This window comes from Dipteris shenzhenensis, chromosome 11 (genome assembly GCF_047967505.1).
Source record: "Dipteris shenzhenensis isolate YYH24624 ecotype China chromosome 11, Dip_SZ_1.0, whole genome shotgun sequence".
Lineage (NCBI taxonomy): Eukaryota > Viridiplantae > Streptophyta > Polypodiopsida > Gleicheniales > Dipteridaceae > Dipteris > Dipteris shenzhenensis.
The window spans coordinates 18,454,172-18,476,283 of record NC_141606.1 but is presented as its reverse complement, the minus strand read 5'-3'; the positions used below and the strand labels follow the sequence as shown (position 1 = coordinate 18,476,283).

At 44.3% G+C, this 22,112-nt stretch overlaps 1 protein-coding gene across 3 annotated transcripts in view; it reads right to left on the bottom strand.

Annotated features, from left to right (window-relative positions):
- Window positions 1–18,210, bottom strand: part of LOC147896712 (mechanosensitive ion channel protein 2, chloroplastic-like) — a 90,722-nt gene extending 72,512 nt beyond the window's left edge. The window contains exons 1-3 of one of the 3 annotated variants that reach the window (XM_087381434.1): window positions 17,996–18,210; window positions 17,844–17,915; window positions 6,924–7,102 (exon numbers count right to left, since the gene is read on the bottom strand). In XM_087381434.1, coding sequence (XP_087237560.1) covers window positions 6,924–7,102; window positions 17,844–17,915; window positions 17,996–18,064 — 320 coding nt within the window. In that variant the 5' untranslated portion in view covers window positions 18,065–18,210. The remainder of the gene's footprint in view (window positions 1–6,923; window positions 7,103–17,843; window positions 17,916–17,995) is intronic. The other 2 variants (XM_087381435.1, XM_087381436.1) reach the window with 2 other exon arrangements.
- Between the last annotated feature and the right edge of the window lie 3,902 nt (window positions 18,211–22,112).

Sequence of the window (22,112 nt, the reverse complement as noted above, 5' to 3'; positions counted from 1 at the left end):
ACAGTTAGTCGCCCTTTGCCTCTCTCGTGTTATTGGTTAAGAAGAAGGATGGCTCATTTAGAATGTGTATTGATTACAGGGATTTGAACAAAATGACAGCTAAGAATAGGTTTCCTATCCCTAGAATTGATGATCTACTAGATGAGCTTAGAGGGGCGAAGTACTTCACAAAGATTGACTTAAGGTCAGGCTAAAGGCATTTCACCTAACCAATGCACCTGCAACTTTCCAAGCCCTAATGAACAAGGTGTTGCAGCCTTTCTTCTATAAAATTATGTTGGTATTCTTTAATGATATACTGATCTACAGCAAAACGAAAGAAGAGCATTTATTGCATGTCCGGCAAGTATTGGAAGTATTGAGGACACACCAATTGTATGCCAAATCAAGTAAATGCACTTTCATGGCTGAAGAAGTGGAATATTTGGGCCATATTGTCAGCAGTAGTGGCATTAAGGTGGAACCCAGCAAGGTAAAGTGTGTAAAGGATTGGCCTATACCTCAGAATATCACCCAGCTGAGAGGGTTCCTTGGTCTAGCATCATTTTATAGAAGGTTTATAAGGCATTTTGCCAAATTGGCAGCTCCTCTAACTGATCTTCTAAAAAAGAATGCTTTCCAATGGTCTGACAGTGCCAATACGAGCTTTGAAGCATTAAAGGAGGCATTAACTTCAGTGCCTATCTTGGTATGTCCTGATTTCTCTCAACCTTTTATAATTGAGGCTGATGCTAGTGGAAGGGGCATTGGAGCTGTCCTAAAGCAGAGTCATGGAGTCATTGCCTTTGAAAGTCGGAAATTGGATGACAAAGAGTCAAGTTTCCACATTTATGACCAAGACATGTTGGCAATACTTCATGCAATCGAAAAATGGCACCACTACATTTATGGCAGCCATTTCAAGGTCAAGATTGATCATAAGACTCTCATATATTTTCTACTTTGTCTTCTCTCTCACCCCAAGCAAAGGAGATGGCTATCCATTGTGCAAAACTATGACTTTGACATAGAGTACAAGATGGGCAAAGAAAATATTGTGGCAGATTCTCTTTCCAGGATATGGGCTTGTACTTTATCATCTATTACTGAGGTTTATAAAGATTGGATCCATGGCATTCAAGAAGAGTATCTCAATGATCCTCAAGCAGCTGCTATGTTCCAAGACTTGCAAGATCCTGACTGTCAGCAATATCCCAATTTCAAGTTGCACAATGGGTTCTTGTGGTATAATGATAGAATATTTCTTACAGAAAATTCCTCCTATAAGCTGCTAATCTTGCAGGAATTTCACTCATCTCCTATGGCTGGGCATATAGGCCTCAACAAGACGTATGATAAGGTAAAACAGAGTTTTTACTCGAAGGGGATTTGGAAGGATGTTCTTGCTTATGTTCAAAGCTGTAAGCCGTGTCAACAAAACGGGGAGTTGAATTTGAGGCCAGCTGGTCTACTACAACCTCTACCTATACCTCAAGGTAAATGGACACATATCAGCATGGACTTTATTACAGGTCTACCAGTGACCTTTAAGGGTTGGAACAGTATCTTTGTGGTTGTTGATAGACTTACTAAAGCTGCCCACTTCATTCCTACTAAGACCCAATTTACAGCTTCCAAGGTGGCTAAGCAATTCATGGAGAATGTGTTTAAATTACATGGACTTCCTCAGGATATTGTGAGTGATCATGACGCTAAGTTCATGGGGCATTTTTGGCAAGAGCTTTTCAGTTCTATGGGAACACTTCTTACCCCAAGTACAGCAGATCACCCTCAAACTGATGGACAAACAAAGAGGCTTAACCGTTGGTTGGAAGAGTATCTAAGGCATTTTTGCTTTGAGACCCAAGCATCGTGGGATCAATGGTTGCATCTAGCTGAATTTTGTTATAATACCACCAAGCACACCTCAATTGGTATGAGTCCTTTTGAAGCCATGTTTGGCTGTAAAGCTCATGTTCCATCAACCATTATGATCAAGCATTGACTAGCCAGCAAGCCAAGGATGATTTGGCTCACATATGACTGCTCTATTACAGCAATGCAAAGATAATATGGTAAGGGCCCAAGCAAGGATGAAAGATTATGTTGATGAGCATAGGAGAGATCTTCATTTTGAAGAAGGGGATTATGTGTTTCTCAGATTACATAAGTCCAGGCATGCTTCTTTGAAAGGTAATACCAATGTTAAACTTGCTCATAGGTATTATGGACCTTACAAGGTTTTGAGGAAAGTTGGGGAAGTGGCTTATGAGTTGGAGCTTCCACCATCCTCTAGAATACACAAAGTATTCCATGTATCACTGCTCAAGAAGTATTTGGGGCCCAAGGAGCAAGTTATGGAAGAGCTACCTCCTATGGATGAAAAGGGCCAAATTGAGTATATTCTTGAGAAGATCCTTGGATTTAGAGATCATGTGTTGAGGAACGAGTCCTACATGGAATATCTTATCAAATGGAGAGGTCTACTTGATGAGGAGTCTTCTTGGCAACCATCTACAATTGTGGAGCAGTACCCTCAATTGCTTAGCTGAATTCTATGGCCAAAATTGAGTCTTTATGAGCAGATTTGATTTTCTCTTGCTATATAGCATATATGGACATGCTGCAGCCAGCATTCACTATCCTTTCTCAGATCAGCATGTCTCTCACTGGATTATATGATCAGATCTGTTATATTGGACAGCATAGCTCTTCCACCCAATTGCTTGATTTCTTGGGAATATTATATGATCCATTTGCAGATCAGCATGCCTACAGGGAGGTATTGACTGAGAAACTTCATTGTTCAGTTGATATGACCAGAATTGAGCTGTTCAGGTTTACAAGGAGCATTGTATGTCCAGGTTACAGCCTTTTCAAATTTGAGGACAAATTTCTATTTGAGGAGGGAGGATTGTAACAGAGGGTTACTTTTTACTTAGGCTAAAAGTTAGTAGAAAGGCCTTTATTGGCTTGTAAGTGTTTTCTTCTTTTTTTAGGGGATACCATAAGTTGCCACGTGGCATCCTAGGAGGTCATCCCATAAGCAATACTGCTTTGTACTGCCTTGGGCCATACCTATATAAGGGCTCTAGTTGTACTTGGCAATTCAATTCATGACTTGTACTTCATTACCGAAATAGAATATACAGCAAGAGTTCAATACTCAGCTGAATTCTAAAAAGGATTGACTTCCTCCTGTCCTTGTGCAGCCCCTCACAAGTCTCTGTTGAAGATCCAGCCCATGATCTTCCTCTCCTACTCTTTTTCCTAAACATAAGGTAACTACACTACTTAACTCTCCTGCAAATTCTACTTAACTTAGTAGTGTTTACTATTAGTTAGGAGCAGTCTTGTTGCACAAGGTGAAAATGTGGTCCAGGGTGGAGTGCTATCTCCAAAAACCTACCTGCACAAGAGCCCGATGCCCGTGACCCTCTATGTGGCTGCTAATCTTCCTCTCTAGTACCGACCCATATATCTTGGCCAGAGTGTGGCCAATCATAAGAGTGCGATAGTTCCCAGTGTCCATGGGATCACCTGCCTTGTATATCAATACTATGGTGGCAGTGCTCTAGGTGGGCGGGAAGCCATGGCATACGGCATGGTTGAATAGCTGTGCTAGGACTGAGGTCAAGACCTCATGTCCATGAGTGCGTAGTCCCTCATGATCTGGTGATCTCCGGTTATGAAGCCGGAGAAGCGCAGCTTGTACATTCTGTGCCGTAAACAAGTGACATGTATTGGGTCTGAGCATAGAAGGCATATCAGGTGTTGCCTGACCCGGGACATCATAGAGAGAGCATGCATGTGCATGCAAGGCTGTTGGATCTGTGATGGGAATGGCCGACTTCCCCTTCGACAAAAGCCCCCATCCCGAAGTAGAATCTCCTCTGTGAAAGAAGTCCGACCAACTCATACATCCTGTGTATGAGGAAAGCTTGCTTCTTGCACCATGTCACTCGGAGTGAGATCCGTTGTGCCTCTGGTGAAGTCAAATGTCCCACTGCTTATTCACGTGTGAGGTGGGCTCTCATCTCCTTGCACTCATCGTCAAACCAGGGGTTTTGGGGCATCTTCCAACCTGATCGAATCGTGGGAAAGGATCTGGTGGCAACATCATGTATCAATGACACAAGGGTATCTAATGCATATGCAAAATCCATATCCTCTCCAAGTAAGACTTGAAGCTTAGAAGCCATGTGGCTCACGTACACCGGGTCAAGAGCACGATCAAAATGTGGATCTGAACACGAGTGAGTGGCAAGGGGCTCTCCTCATGGCTGGCATGGCGGCTGATAAACAGAAGGCAAGGTATGAGTGGTCAGCCCCGAGTGGAGGAGGAGGCAATAAAATCATGTTTCTGTGGGGCACAGGTTAGTGGACCCAACAGGTAGTCCACTGTACTTCTCCCCCCGCCATGTGGGAAACAAGTGAGCCCACCAGATGATGGCCATCTGAGACCACTATATATGATCAAGTCATGGATAGCTCCCAACTCGAGTAGATGCCTCCCATATGCTGTCACTGGTGCATCTGCATCTGCCGACTGCCTCACAATCCCTAACTCTGCTTCATCCATCTCCGGTACTATGAGGGAATCCTCATTGAAATCTAACAAGCCAACATGTATGTTCCCAGTGCGTGCATTGAAGTCACCAAGGAGGAGAGTATCACCCTGTCTAGAAAGCTCTATGATGTCATCATGAATAGTCTCATATGGGATGTGCCTCTCAGTGGTGCTTCTCGTGCATAAAATGATGTGTCTAGGGGAAAGTAGCACACTGCAATGAAAATCGGACATGTATCTGGTAGCTGAACTCGCACCCACATATGTCGTGTGTGCTCCTCTCTCCAAATCACAGATATGAGTGGTCTCAGATGTGCTCGAAAAAAGGACAGCCACACCTCCCGACCCCCGTATCTCATTGTCCCCTCTCATCTCCTTCAGTGGGCTGATTCCTAGATATATCCCGTCACTGTCGGCAGCCCTCTTTCCGGGCTTACATCTTACATGGGTCTTGGTGTAGAAGATCATGTCTCTGTTGGTGTATGCTTCCAAGAAACCCTAGGGGTCGGACCAAAGGGTACCATTGCAGTTCCACACTGCTATTCTCAGCCCCCCTTGTACCCTCATCTCTTGGGTCTCACACCGTCATGTGCTATCCATCTCCCCCTCTTCTCTTTCTTCCCTTTCCTCCCGTTCTACTCTCACTTTGATAATCACTTTCCCGTCTCTGTAGACAGCCCATTTACATATATCTCTTGCTGCCATAACGCGCAGGTTGCTCTCATGCTCATGAGGGTAGACCTGTCCATTGCTGTCTGAAATTTCATTATAAGGGGTCTTGTTGGGGCCTCGGCTTCGCCAACTCTCCATGCTGTCTCGCATGTGAGGTTGACTCCTATCTTGGTGAGCAAGGCTTTGGCATCTGACATAAAGGTATCTCCAACTGTTAAGCCTCTAACCAAGACATTCAAAACCTTGCTGCTGCTTCTCTTTTCTTCCTCCAAAGCCTCAGAGATGATCTCTTTCTTGGGGGCTGTCACACCCTTCTTCCATTCTATCTTATCTGCTTCCCCTTTGGTGATTTGCTGTGTAAACTCAGAATGCTTTCCTTGTATGGTTGTCTGCAAGGCTGCCATCTCCTTCTTGAGCTTCTCATTCTCAAATTTCAGTTCTTCCATTGCCTTGTGTGCCCCTTCCGGTGTTCCTTGCATGTCTCTTAGTTGCTGTAATTATGTCCCCATGGCTTGCATTTTGTAATAAAGGCTGGTCTTTTCAGTTTCCCTTCTCCCACTCATTCTTCTTGTTTCTCTCCTTTCTCCATTCTCTTGCATACACCCTCCTTGCTTCTTTATTTCATCGAGTGTCTTATCAACATGTGCTTTCTCTGTCATCAATGTCACGTTGGTGGTCTCAAGGCTATCCACTTTCTTAATCAAGGCCATACAGATTTTGCTAAGGTGAGCCAAGACCTCTGAGGTATTTTTGGGTGGTAACCCTGCCATGTACGCTGTCATTGCACTTTCAAGAGCTTTTATATAGCTTTGTGTCGTCATTATCCAGTGTATGAAGCTGCTCACTGTTTATTGCATTGCATACTCCAGAAATGAAAGGCAAGGAAGTTGCTACCCTGGGGACCTCCAAGTGTGTTGGTAATCCTTCTCTGCCCTTTCTTTGACTTTGTACTGTCACATCCGCTGGTGGAGCATTGAGGATGTGCGGGAGCTAGAGACAGCCCCCCGTGAGCTGTAGGCACAGCTCTATGCGCCAGTGGGGGGAGGCAAGGGCTAGAGGAGCCCCCGTGAGCTGCAGGCACTGCTGCAGGTGCAGCTCTATGCGCCAGGAGGGATGGCAAAGGCGAGCAGCTGCTTCCCAACAGCAGCTGCCATGGCGGAATGCATGAGGGCGCAGGTCAGGCCAACGGGACCGCGACAGCAGCCTTGGACGCCGCGACACGCTGAGACGCCCCCGTGACACACACACACACACGGGGGTGAGGGCAACAAGGGGGTTGGCAGATGGGCTACGAGGGGCTGGCAGAGAGGAGCGAGATGCTGTGTGAGAGGCTGTTTATTCAAATTATTTATTACAACATAAACAACATTAAGAGAGGCACGGAGATGAGATAAGGGGGTTCATGCTTACTACGTTATATATGATCTCTTCATGAGTAGAACATCTTATTTTACAAATTAAAACATATAAAATCATTGGAGAGATCTACGTGCAAAGGTGGACAACAAAAGATAGCCACCATATGCTGTAAATCAAGCACACTATTTTTTCTCAAAAACAGATAATACTCAGAAGTAAAATATTGGCGATGCCCATAAAAGTACATAGTACATACAATGTAACACTTAAGCAAGGTCTGTAGCTATCACAATCAGCTTTTGCTTCTGCCATAGAGGAAGTAGTAGAGTTCAAAAATAGCCACCTTGTACATGAACAAGCAACAAACTTGGTAAGGATCACCACCATCTCTTTAGATGGAACCGTGCAAGAAGACGCATAAGGACGTATTGACAATCGAACCCTTGAGCCCACTTGAGAATGAGATCGTAGTTGCTCCCATACACGGACGCACCATGCAGACTGCATCAAAACCTTTGCCCTCTGCATGAAGCTTTATGAATTCAGACAACTAACAAAAATGCATACATTATGTTAAAATGTCAAAACCGTTGTGCTTATTTAATGCAAGCCAATTTGAACACTCTTTTAGACACACAAGTAGGACCATTCCCTTATATGCCATTTTCCATGGTTGAGTTAGTTGGCGAGAAAAGAAAGAATATACAATCCAGTGAAGGAACATAAAACAAAACATTCCACACTCGTGGCTTTTCTTGAAGTCCAATTAAAAACCTATTAACAAACAAACTTTTACGTATTTGTGGCCTCTAAGCCATGATGTTCCTCTCATGCCAATGAATCACACTAGACAAAAGTATTTCCAACATGGCCTGAAGTCTGTGCTGCAGCATCCTTTCTTGCAAACAAGCACCCATAAAATTACAAGAAGTGGGTGACTCCCTCTCAATCTCCTTGCTGGGTAGGACGCGTGAATGTGTCACCCTCTCATCAAACTCCTCATCATTGGGGAGCCCTTCCCAGTGAGGGGAACCTTGGAAAAATCCATTTGCTACGTGCCACCCTTCTCCCCCCACCTGTCCTCACAGTATTCCTGAGTAGACCGTACTGCAAGAGAAGCTCTAAGGGGTTGGGCTTAGCAATTGAGGGTGTCTTTGAGTAAAAGGGATGAGATCGATATAGGGTACACTCCCTCATACAATTTTCATCATTCAGAGAAGGCTATGGGGAAAGTAGAGACCTAAAGAATTTGCTGGAGCAACCAGCCAAAAGGCTAGGAAGTAACTTAAAAGAGAGTTTAGAACATCACAACAAGGTACTGGGTCTAGCTCACAAGCTAGCCCAACAAGTACTCACTACATGACAAAGCTGTAAGATTTTTATCTTCACTGGATGTAAGGGATCACTATTAGTTAATAGTGATCGCCAGTCCCATAGATCCTGAAGGGTCTCACGCGAACTTTAATACAATCATATCATCTCTCTCTCTCTCTCTCTCTCTCCACCATTAGGGTCAAACAAGGTTGTCCACTCTCACCAACCTTGTTTGGCCCGTCCAGTCTCACCAACCTTGTTTGGCCTCTACATAGACGAGCTTGAGTCTATTATGAGGACATTGGAGGTGCTGGTTGTTCTCTTGCCGGTCACTTGCTCCATATTCTTTTGTATGCTGATGATGTGTCCGATGAGAGGCTCTAGAGAAATCTAGATGCACCACTGGCTTTTTGCGAGTCTCATGACTTGAAGGTCAACCTAAGTAAAACCAAGGTTATGATCTTCAACACCTCCAGAACAGCCGCACAAAGAGCAGTTGGGGCACCAATTGAGATCGTTTCATCATACACATACTTGGGAGTTCTATTCTCAGGGCCTATCTTCACGATGAGACTGGCGATGTAGGCCCGCCTGAGTAGAGGTTACGCTTCCCCGGCCCGACTGGAGAGACAGTGCTTCCACTCACACTTTCAAGACCCACGGACCAAGGTTCTCCTTTTTGACTCCCTCGTTCCTTCTAGTACAGCATTGACACTCCATCTGTCCCATTTTGGAGCAACGAATTCAACCAATTTATCCGGGAGGATCTTCTACATCTACACAAATTCAGGACCTGGCTAGCACAGGCAGAGCTCCGTGTGACGCTCAGTTTCTATCACAACCACTGCTTGCACTTTTTAGCGGAGGGGTTTCATCACCCCACCGGGGTACACCTAGATCCACCTACCACATTCACTTAGGATTGCCCTTGGATAGTTATACGTGTCATTGCATTGACTCTGTATTGAGAGCAAGCGTGCAGAGGGAATGCCCAGGGAGAGTCGTATCTGCACATTGTGTGAGCGCCATGAGGTGGAGTCAGAGGAGCAATTCTTTTTCCGTTGCCTAGTCTACTATGAGATTTGTGGACGATACCATTGCCTTTTCAGAGACGGATTCGAGGGCCTCTCCAAACTCCTATACCCAAACCACAGATGCCTAGCAACTTTTATTTCACGAGGCAGTCTGACATAGAGATTGTCTCATCAGATCGAGGAGATAGGAGCAGGGGATTGTGCCCGGCCCATCCTAGAGTTCTTCCAAGCAGAGCAGGTCGCTATCACAGCCACAATTAGCAAGAGAGGCAGAGACCCTCAGACCGAGACGCAACACACCCGGTAAAGGACAAACACACAGATCACACTCACTAGCATCTCCTCTGTTTTTAGACCTAGGGTGCAGCCCACCGGGGTGACAGTGGCACTCGTCAGACGTCAAGTAACGGCTAGGAGGGGCCAGGGCACGACAGGTTACTCATGGTAGCGATCCATTACGGGCTTCTCTACACCACCTAGTCCGATGTTGGATGTATCTTGATGTTCTATATGCCTATTGTATTGTAGTGGGTCAGATTGCGGCTCCACATGAGGATGATGATGCCAAGATGGCTGCATAGGTTTATGGTGGACATGTACTATGATATCACTGACTATGTCTACACAATTCTCTAGCATGGGTTAGGATGCTCGCTTAGTAGCTCCACCCTTTTGCTCATTGTATCAGGTTTTCTTCAGTCTCATAGACCCATCGGTCTTTAGCACACTCTAATAAATTCTCTCTCTCTCTCTCTCTCTCTCTCTCGTCAGCGGTCACCGTAGCCCTTGTCAGATGCAAAGCCATGGCCAGGAGACGACACAGAACCACGTCCATAAGGAGCCGGCAGCATTCTATCTCTAACTTCTGCTACCACTGTTAGAATTATTATTATATTCTAGGCAATAGCCAATGTATTGTAATAAGTAGGTTAGAGGCACTTTTTCCTCATTGAGGTTTTTCCCCCTAACCACAATCCAATCCCTAACTACGGTTAGTGGATAGGATAGGGTTTTGTTACTTAGACAAAACCCCTCACTTGACTTTGTACTTCACACATTCCTATTCGGTTATTCAACTTCTACGTTTGCTCACACTCTTGCTCATTGCTCCCCATTGTTCACATTTGGTATCAAAGCAGCACAAGCTCTTGGACCATCTCCTCCTGCCCAAGCTCCAAGCTCTTGTTCACCGCCCTAGTGCTTGCTCCCGGCCCGAGATCTTGTTGTCCGTACAACAAACAGACTATCTGTCTGTACAACAGCAACTCGTACATCTGTGTTTCCTTGCACATTTTTGTCCATACAGTGACGCCCTCCGTACAACGTACGAACCCCATACATGTATTCCGTACTACACGTGCCAACCGTACAAGTTGTCGTACTGCATACTATATAGCTACCATCCGTACAACGTACGAACCCCATACATGTATTACGTACTACACGTACCAACCATACAAGTCGTCGTACTGCATACTGTATAGCTGCATCAGCGCCACCATTTCGTAGGATGCAATTTGGCAGTTGAAAGAGCATTTGGGAGATTTGCCAGCAGTTCTAGACTCAGTGTGAGTCAAATTGCAGACTTTTGCCACTTTTTGCAAATATTCTTTGCAGATTTTTGAGCATTTGCAGAGCATTGTGGTGCATTTAAAGCCTTTGATAGGTTGTGACAGTAATTGTCCCTGTGGGCATAATTTTTTAGCAGAGTCCGGTTGTGCATTTTACATCCCAGAAAGGGATTTTACTTGTCTAGTTTGCTGTGTTTTTTGAGTTTTTCTAGCAAAAATGGCTCAGAACAACCCCAATGAAGTGTTTGGAGTCCTCACACTGGAGGATAAGTTGGATGGCACCAACTACTCCTTGCGGAGTTTTATGGTTCGTAACATCTTGGTTGGCAGACATCTTTGGGATTATGCCAATGGAGATGAGGCAAGGCTAGAATCTATGTGTCACTCCTACAGCTGGAGGCAGGGGTAGAGGTCAAAATGCAGCACAAGTAATTGAAGCAGCTGCTACTCCAGTGGCTCCCACAGCAGAGCGGAAAAGATGGGATTCTAGACATGCACAAGCTCTTTCTGTGATTTCTCTTTCTGTCAAAAGGTTCATTATTCCTCACATTCGGTCATGCAAGACCTCAAAGGCAGCTTGGGAAATTTTAGAGAGTATGTTTGCAGCAAGAAATGATGCCAGAGTTTCCTTCCTAAAGAGAGAGCTATCTCATACGCATATGGATGAGGGAGATTCCATGAATGCTCACCTCACAAAGCTTCAGGATTTGAGGGAATAGTTGTTGAATATAGATGAAGTTATTCCGGATTCAGAGATGATTACCACCACTCTGAATTCCCTTCTTGAGCCCTATCTTGGTTTCCACACCTCGTTGAATTTGTCATTGAGGGGGGCAGCAATCCTCTCTTTTCACGAGTTGGTAGGACTTATGGTGTAGGAAGAGCAGACAAGGAGAAATATGGAACAAAGGCTGGCGAGCATGCCATGCTTTCTAAGTTTAAGCCCATAGGAAAAGGGCAGCAAAAGCAACATGCCAATCAGCATGCACATCAGCATAAAGCTGATTCAAGACAGCCCTCTTATAAGGCTAAAGGTGATACAGATAAGCCTAAGAAGAAAGGAATGTGTCACTACTGCAAGAAGCCAGGTCATTATATTGGTGAATGCAAGAAGCGCATAGGTAAAGAAAAGAAAAGGGATTCACGTATGGCTGTCTCAAATGCATCAGCTCCTGATGCACATGATGGAGGAGATGTTACAGCCAACTTTGTGGAAGAGCGCTATGCCTTTTTGTCTTGCATTTCAAAATTTTCAGTAGATAGTTCAGATACTACAGCCACTATTGAGGATGACCCATATGCTGTCTTGACTTGCAGTTATGACCCTTCAAAGGGTGCATGCTCTCTCAGTGTCAATGAGACATTGAACACTTGGTATTTTGATAGTGGTGCTTCTAAGCACATCACTTCTAAGAAGGGCCTTTTTGCATCTATGCATCCTCCACCCACTAAAAAGAAGGTGACATGTGCAAATAATTCTTCTTATTCAGTGTGTGGAGTAGGAGACATCATACTCACATCCATGGATGGCACAGGTTTCAAAATTTCAGATGTTCTTTATGTGCCAGGTATAAATAAGAATTTGCTTTTAGTGTCCTCTCTCAATAGAGGAGGATTTTAGGTCATATTTGATGATGCTAAGTGTGCAGTCAGAGACAAAGAGAATGACTATGCTTTGATGTTGTCTGGCACTTTGTATCGGGGTCTTTTTCAGCTTGACATTTATGAGAACAGATCCAATCTTGAACTTTCAATGAGCAATTCCCACTGCTGTAATGCAGAATGCGGAGTTATGGCATGCCAGATATGGGCACATGAGCTATGGCAGCTTGATGACACTTCAGAAGCATGCTATGGTTGATGCATTGCCTCCTTTGGAATCACCTCCTCCTCATGCATGTAAGGGTTGCATCCTTGGCAAGATGCATAGATTTCCTTTTAAGAAGGATGGTGCAGTAAGAGCTACTCGTACAACTCATACACAGTGATGTCTGCGGTCCCATGAGGACACCTGCTTTTGGTGGTTATCTCTATTATGTTACATTCATAGATGACTTTACCAATTATACTTGGGTCTATGGTCTTAAGGCAAAATCAGAAGTGTTTATGCATTTCAAACACTTTGTGGCTATGGTTGAAAATGAGACAGGACTCAAGGTGCAGACACTTCACACAGATACAAGGGGGAGCAAAATGGCAAAGTTAAGCGTAGGAATTGCACTCTTATGGAGATGGATAGATGCATGCTTACTAGTAAGAAGTTGCCTCACAGGTTTTGGCTCGAAGGCCTCATGTGTGCAAATTATGTTTTGAATCGGGCTCTCACAAAAGCTTTAAAAACAATCACTCCCTATGAGGCATGGCATGGGGGAAAGCCTTCAGTGGATCACTTCAGAGTTTTTGGTTGTGTTGCATATGCCCATGTGCCTGTGGAGTTTCGACATAAGTGGTCAGATAAAGCACTTAAATGCATTTTTGTTGGATATAGTGCACAAAGCAAAGGCTATCGTCTCTACAATTCTGCTTCTCGCAAAATTTTTGTGAGCAGAGATGTTATATTTTCAGAGAATTCAGCACATACACATGCTGAATTTACTATTCCAGCTTCTTCAAATGATGTTTTTGAGGGGATGCTTCCTATAGCATTTGGTTCCCTAGCTGAGGCTCATGCTGAAAATCAAAATTTACAGCAACCTCCTCCTGATCCACAAGCCCCAATTCAGCCACATGCTGATTTTGCACCTCCACAGGGTATGGATGAGGTTGTCAAGCAAGAGATTCAAGAGATGCACGCAGCCAAAACAGTTCTGAATTGGTTGCTACAGACTCTCAAGGAGAGTAGGCTTGAGGCACCATTGTCTGGCAGGACTCGTAGCGCAGTAAGGTACGCAGGGGGGGCTCTTTCTGTTGAGACAGCTTATGCAGGTATTCTTCTTGATGAAGAAGAACCTAACTCTTTTGAAGAAGCCAAGGATAATGTGCATTGGATACATGCCATGCACAATGAATTGCAGTCCATTGAGAAAAATCAGACTTGGGATGTTGTGGATTTGCCGCCAGGGAAGCATGCCATTGGTACCAAATGGGTTTTCAAAGTCAAACAAAAGCTAGATGGGTCCATTGATAGGTACAAGGCAAGGCTGGTTGCCAAAGGCTATGCACAGAAGCAGGGCATAAATTATGAGGAGACTTTTGCTCCTACATCCCGGATGACCACCATAAGGTTAATTATTGCATGGCTGCAAATTTTGTTTGGAATGTCCATCACTTGGACATAAAAACAGCTTTCCTTAATGGGGACTTACAGGAAGAGGTTTATGTCAAACAACCTCCTCAATTTGAACTTTCTGGCAATGCACTTCAAGTTTGCCAGCTGAATAAAGCTTTATATGGGCTGAAACACGCCCCATGTGCATGGTATGCCAAGATTGATGCATTCCTGGCAAGTAAGGGGTTACATAATAGTCCCACGGAAAGCACCCTTGACATCAAGAAGGATGAAGGGGACATTTTGGTCATCATTCTTTATGTAGATGACACGCTGCTCACATGGAAATAATTGCAGATTTCAAAGCTGAGTTGAAAGCTGAATTTGACATGACAGATTTGGGCATGTTAAATTTTTATTTGGGGATCTAGTTCATACAAGACAAGCATGGCATCATTATGTCTCAATCCAAGTATGTGCAAAAGCTATTGGATAGGTTCAACATGCATGATTGTACACCTATAGCCACTCCCATGGAGCCAGGGCTGAAGCTTACTACGTATGATGCAGGTGCATCAGTGGATGTCACACTTTACAGCCAGGCTCTTGGATGCCTCATCTATTTGTGCAATACAAGGCCTGATATTCAGTATGCAATATCTCAGGTGAGCAGGTATATGCACAGCCCAAAGATAGGCGGCTGTTCCAGCATCGAAATCTGAGCAGAAATCAGCACAAACAGCTTCCAATCACCTTGGGAAGTGGGCAGCAGCAAAAACCAAGGTCCTTGCACCTTGAGAAAGATGAAAATCAGCCATACAACAATGAAGCTACGTTGAAAACTGCATAGGAGGGTGAAGGGGGCAAGAAGCTTGCATGGGGGATTACCACATGGCCCCTCATTAATGCTCTAACCCTCCAAACCAATGAAATAATTGGTTTGCCCCCACATTAAAGTCCTAACCCCTCCTAACCAATGAAACATTGGCTTTCCTTGGGCCCAACATTTAGACCCCTCAACCCCTAGCATTTGGGCCTAGTTGGTGCACTGAAAATTGGACTAGGGACCTCTAGGAAGTGGGTGCTTCCTCTAAGCCTGTCCCCTTGGCCAAAGTAACCACGGAAGTAGCCACAGGGTTAGCTACACATGAAATTGACATCCCCATGACACCAGTAGGTATGTATGGCAGCCCTTGTTGGGGGCCAGACCTATAAGAGACAGATTGGGCTTGAGTTGAGAGGCTTAAGGTTCTCATGGATGATTCGCACTAAGCCTTTGGCTGAGTTTGGGGCATCCCCACTACAGCTTGATGCAACATTTCAGGTCATCACATATCTCTACGGCATTAGACAGTATGGATCTTGCACCACAGGCGACGTAGGCTTCCTTGGTTGGCTTTATCCTCCTCAATGGCACTAGAGACAGAGGGTGACTAGACTCTAGAGGTCTTGGTATACACGTAAATGTTGGTGGTTTGAGAGCCTAGGGCTCAACATAGGCAGGCTACTTCCCTTCCAATACAACATTGAGGCCCCCTCCATCCCACTCACATATCACAAGCTGAACTAGGTCATCCACGAGAAGCTGTTATAGTTATGCACATTCAAGACTTGGTTGGCACCTCGTAATGTCTTTGTGAAGCTCAGCATCTACAGAGACCTTTGCATACGGATTTTTGCATAGGATTTCATCGATCCACTAGGATACCAACAAATCCATCTCCCCCACTCCTTGAGGATATCGATCGAGCAATTCCGCGTCTCATCAAACCGTCTCCGTATTGATAGTGGTCGGGTGGAGGGCATACTTAGGGCCTTAGCACATGGATGGGGCTAGCATGGGTTTAGGATGGGAATATTTTTGTACTCCCATCCTACACCAAGTGGTCTAGGATGGATTTAGAATGGGAATAGCCACTTTTTCTCCCATCCTGGACCATCGCCTCTAGACCCAGGCAGCCAGAATGGGTTCCCCTTTTTTAGGGATTCAAAAACATGGAAGGATGACATGTGTCCTTGTCCCCAGAAGGTCCCCACCTCTTAAACACATGAAATGATGCCATGTGACCTCTTCCTCCTAAACCCATACCTAGTTCTTTTTTTGTTAGCACATGGTGGGATGGGAATATGATAGAAATATGCATGGGACCACTTGGGACCACCTTTTCCCATTCCCATCCCATTTCTTCCCATGTGCTAAGCCCCTTAGAGAGGGTTGCATCTGCACCTTATGCCATCACCAAGAGATCGAGTCAGCGGAGCACTTCGCTTTCAAATGCCCTGTGCTCTATGAGATCAAAGGTCGCTATCACTACCTTTTTAGGGATGGTTTCGGATCTCCTTTCTAACTAGACCAGAGATGCTTGGCGGACTTTATCCATGGGGCCATCAACATAGGAAGCGATTGCTTAGGGCACGTAGGGGAGATCAAGACACATAGCCAAACTCCACTCAAATCATGATCATTGAGTTTTTCCAGCCAAACAGCATTGAGCAGTAGGACTCAAGGAGACGAAGACTGGGAGGGCCCGAGTCAGAGCCAAAGATATGTCAGGCTCGCCAATGGACTGAGGCACAGATCACATTAGTGGACCTTCCCTCCATGCTCATCAGATCGGAGGCACAACCTACAAGAGTGACAGTGGCCCTTATTCGCCGCAGGGCTATAGTCACGAGACCACAGCTGACCACACATGTTGATGTCGACAGTGGCCGGCACTCCATCACAAGTTTTATGCCACCACAGCAACCTCGCGCATCGGTGCCCCCTCCTATGGTTGATGCCCCCGCCAGCTCCCACTGCATGAGCTTGCAGGTATCGATGCCATTATAATGATGATTATAGGGTTTTCTTTTCGTCATGGGTGTTGATGCTGCTTAGTGGCTCCTCCCCTCAGCTCATTGTCTCAGTTTCTTTTAGTCTCGTAGACGGTTTGGTCTTGAAGACTTTTCATAAACTCTCTCTCTCTCTCATGCTTCCGTCCTAGAGCCGTCTGCATTGTACTATACCTAACAGGATAGTTTAGCAATAGCTCCAGGTGCAAATACCGTAGAGACATTACGTTGGTATCAACTCTCAGCATATTCAGCTTCAGTTCAGTGACTTCGCAAGTTCACTCACCTTGGTATGGTACCTTGCAGTTTTAAGGGGATCAAAATTATCTCTTCATAACACAGGACAAGTGTATCTGCAGACTTGGGATATGAGAGTTCCTAAAACTTTGGTTCAACAATCAGTCTTTATGATGCCCTAGCCAAAACACGGTAAACAAAAGTATTGATCCACTTCCATGACCAGGTCTGCATTGGGCTCTATCTACTTGAGATGCACTGCCATAAGGAGACCTTGTGAGAAGCTTTATGCAAGTAAAGAAAGTATACCAAGTTCCAACTAGACCAAGGTGTATGGAGATGGGGTGGAGAAGAGGGTGTAGAAGGGGTCTTCATAAGAGGGCATGAAACAAAACTCAAAGTTAAAATAGGAAAATTACTTTGAATGCAATGCTTTATACATTCATCGGTACCAAAGCACAAGTTACTGGCCAGGTTTCAAATAGTTCCAGAATGGCAGGAATATGGAGAGAGCATGTAGCCAGCTGATGAGCAGCACCACCAATCTCCTCACTTTAAAAAAAGATAAAATTCTCTTTAGGCAATGATAGCTGTACGAAAGGTCTACATGGACACTCATTCTGTTATTGTATGTTGCTTCCACCTCCCCATGCATAAAGTCTCATACACCACACACCCTTACACTCCTCCTCACACGGTTACTTTTCCTTATTTGTCTCTCGCCCCCTTTTCCTTCCTGACTCTCCCTCTTCCTTGTCCTCCTTAAAAGCTATCCTAGCCCCCTCGTTAGACAAAATCTATTATTCTCTATCCAGTGATTGCTTGCACGTTGCATTGAGAATGTGGTATGACAAACATCATGATCCCAACAAGGTGACAAACATCACCAGGAGCTCATAAATGCATTCAACATCAAAATAGGCTCACACAATATACTTTACTTCGTGATGACACCCAAGCCAACCTAAGAAAGGACGGGGTGCCAAAGGAACCTCTTCTGGAAAAGTATAAAATTTAGACGGAAATTGAAGCTTTTGTACAAATTATGCAAGCGCACTGCATACCAGAGAGCTATGTGTTTTGCCAGAACTTGTTGTATAAGGTATACTGCACCTCTGTATAAGCCGAATTTGTACCTGCTTCGATCAATCAGTGCTACGGCACAACATTAAGCACAATTGATTGCATTTCTTTGCCATTACAAAAATCCATGTACCTTTGGAACATGGAGGATCCCGTCGTGTCGCTCATGCCCTGCAACCCGAAACAGCTGTAAAGAACACATTTTTGCGATCACCTGTCCAGCTTAAACATGCCCAAATAATTGGCAATGTCTGTGTTCAGATGGACGATATCCAGATGTATCGGGGTAAAGAAATCTTCCTATTGTTCACTTGCTGCCTAATAATCTCCCTTTTTATCAGTAATCCTGACAGATAATTAACTCCAACTAATAGTCGATGATCGTGCCCGTCATATTTCCATGAAGCTGGGCATCGCAAGCCCATAAAAGAGTCTCTCGTAAGCTCGGTTGCTGCTCTTTATGTTTCGCGAAAGGCAACGCTCTGAAATAAGATGCAACAGACTGCGTGACAGAACAAGTCGCCCAAATAAGCCGTTGCGAGGCCGTGCAAGACTATCGTGTGGAACGTCGAGGAAAATTCCAGCAATTTAATGAGCGTGCAATCCTCTGCAGCGGTCAAAATCTAAATTTGAGTCTTTTGTGATTTGGGAGGACCCAAATGGGTTGTGTGGGCTTGTCCAGAGATGATCCGAAGCTACGCCTTAAAACTTATGGATTGTTGGGAAGGCAGCAAAAAAGAGCAGTATGCATGAAGCTCCGAGGCGATTAAAGAAAATGTAGAGAAACGATCGCTCCTCGGAGATCGAAGCAAATCTACGACAGAAGAGTCGTGGGGTATCTCCTAGCGTATATTCTATTCGTCCCTTAATTTTAGGCATGCACACGGATGCATTCGATGCATGCAAGCATCCGCACACTTCGTGTGTACACATCCTTAGAGGTCATTCCCGCTTAGCCCCATTTTTGCGTACATGCCCACGGCCCCACCTATCATAGTGGCAATATATCACCTCAACACTGACGAGACAGAGAATTTGTCTCTCCACCCGAGCACTTCAAGGGCCCCTGGTCATGTCAGCCTCTTGAGTTTTGTTCCATGAGTGCCCTTTTTTCATGTCTTTTCAAGTCTACCATCTTGGCTAGGGGGTGCTTCGGAATATCTGGCTTGGTCACTTGAGGAGCTTTGGCTCATTACTCCATCTACTAGAACGGCTAATGAAGTTAAGCGAGCTAGGATCCCATGGGATCGGGCTAGCATGCCAAGGTTCTCCATAATTGTGGAGGAGAGACCCTCACAATTGGCCAAATACTAATGGTGAAGGAAGTGATCAACAATTTGAGCTCAAGAGATCATGGAGATACAAGTATGATTACAACAACGATACTTACAAACCTTGGGGTTTCCCACCTCGGGGCAATGAGGCAGCAAGAGGACCAAAAATATGAATGAAATTCCAAAATTCATGAGATGCAAGATAGAAAATCCCCGATCGCATCTGCAAATTTGTGAATGGTTGCAATCTTGCAAGTCAACACGCGAAGGGAGAATACTTGATCTACTCTCCCACCACTTTCACTAACAAAGCCATGAAATAGTATGACCAGTATCCCAATGAGTAATCTACCACATGGGACAAATTAAAAGCTACATTCCTGAAAAGGTTTCAACATGAATTTAGCAAGGAATAAATATTGTTAAAGCTCAACCGGCTTAACCAACAAAAAGATGAATTGGCATAGGCCTTTGTAGGTGTTGACAATCAAATCAACAACATGCAAGACGAAACAGTATTATGGTCGTGGTTGAAGAGTGGCCTCATTAAAGGAGCTGAGTTGCACAACATGGACATAACCTATGCAAGTATTTGCACAACATGGACATAACCTATGTAGGTATTTGCAACATTTGCAACCGTTCAGGCCACATGAGCAAAGATTGTTGGTTCAACAAGTACAAATGAGCCACAAACATTCACCAAGTAAAGCATGACATAAGAAGACCCTATCTATCAAGGGGAGAGAATGGAGATCACCAACATGGCATGATACTTCTATAGCACCAAAAGAGTGGATCTTAATTGTGAAAGAAACAGCTCGACATGCTTCAAAGGGCATGAGATCAATATAAATATGCACCAATAGTAGGCATGGTACTAGCAAAAGTGGATATGAAGGTGGTCACAACCTCACCAACATGGCATGCTACTTCTATAACAAGGAATGCCACCAAAAGAGCAAATGTTAGTCGTGGAAGACATAGCTCGACATGCTTTAAAAGGCATGTGATCAAGATGACCGTGCACCAATAGATGGCATAGATACTAACAAAGGTGGTCACACGATCACAAGGAGGGCCCAGATAAGTCCAAAGAGGCTGATAGAGCAAGGGATTTGCCAAAAAGAAATGAAAAAATGGCGGATGAAATAAGCCATGGCCTCAAAAAAAAAGAACCTGATAGACCAAGGGCTTTGCTAGAAAGGAAGAGAAAATAAGCCATGACCCCTCGTTGAAATATGGGAGTCATCCGCTAATAAAAGACTGATAGATGGACCCAATGAACAAATGAGGAGGGCAACAAATAAGGGAGCAAGGACAAATCCCATTTGGAGAAGAAGTAGATCAACTCATCTTGGGAGAAGTTTTGGGAACTAAATGTGATGACCTCCCTTGGTCAACTGATAGAACTTGCTCCCTGCTATGCAGAATTCTTCAAAGTTAAGTTACTGAACAATGACCTACAATTGCACCCCTTACAACAAGGATTGTGGTGATCAAAATGGCAATCTCGAACTAAGTGATGCCCATGATTGACATCAAAATTCAAAATCATATGGTTAGGGGAGTGCTATCGATGGAGGCTCAGGAGTAGCTAGCCATTCAAAAATCTTGAAGCCCTAGCCACTCTAAAATCTTGAAGCCCTAGCCACCAAAAATGAAGCTCTAGCCATTGAAAATCTTAAAGCCCTAGCCATTCAAAATTTGCATGGCAGATCAGAGGTTGGTGCTACCCATGGGCATGATCGAAAATGTGTGCATTTTAAGATTAGTGGAACCTACTTCACAGTTGCATTCATTGTGGTCAACATGGAAAGCAAAGAAGGGTAATCGATACTATTGGGATAATTATGGATAAGATTAAGTTGAGCCATGGGTATAATAGTGAGCCATGGCACGAAGAAGAGATAGTGATCCTTATTCCATTGTGAGCCTCAAAAGTAGGCACATGTTTACACGTCTTTGCATCATCCATGAGATCAACAAATGGAATCTCGACCCACAAATGACTCCACTAATTTCTCAATCACACACCAACCACATGTATTACATCAACACATACACACCTTGACACACACATATGGTCTGTTACTCATATGACCCTTAGATTGTATGCACTCCAACTCATGTACATCACTCTACCCAACATTCGTGTCTCAAATTGATGATCTCAACCCTAGTAATAGTCCATGAGAAGCTTCAAGATTTGTCCACATCCAGTGACAACGTATAGGACCTCAACCTGGAACTCACTCTACTTGTTTGCTTCGATAGTAGACTCATTTAGGCTCACCAGACTTAACATGACCTCACTCTAAATTTGGATCTTTTGGTTCACAAATAGGGGATGGACCATAAGTGGGATGAGTCCTTAGCCTAAAAGGGCTAATCATGTTCAATCAAGTTGGCCACATCTGTGGCCTCAATAGCATTTGTTTCTTCTTCATCTCTATGATCTTCAACAAGATTTGTAGAAAACCTTTTCTTGTGTAACAATCCTTTTTGAACTGCCCTGGTTTCCCACAAAAATGACACTTCATATTGCTTTTTTTCTTAGAGAAGGTCTTTGATATAGATTCCTTGAAAGTTCTCTTGGCAAGATAGGTGTCATCTTAAGAACAACTTTGTCATAGCTTGATTTTCTTCTCTTCTTCTAAAAGTGACCCAACCATAATAACTAGCTTAGGTGTTGGAAGATATGTCAAAGTTGGGACAAGTTGCCATAGTCCTCTTGAGGTAGAATTTTCAATAGTATTGCTATGCAAACATCCTCATCCATGTCCATTTTAACCCTCAAAAGTTGGGTGGTTATACTTTTCATCTAGTTAAGGTGGGCTACAAAAGGATCTCCCCTTTTTTAGATCAAGCTTAAATAATTGCATCAAAAGACCGAACTTGGAGCTTTTTGCTTGAGTGCCAAATATCTTTCTAACTCTGCGCACGCTTCAAAGGATGTGTTATTTCCATCAATGT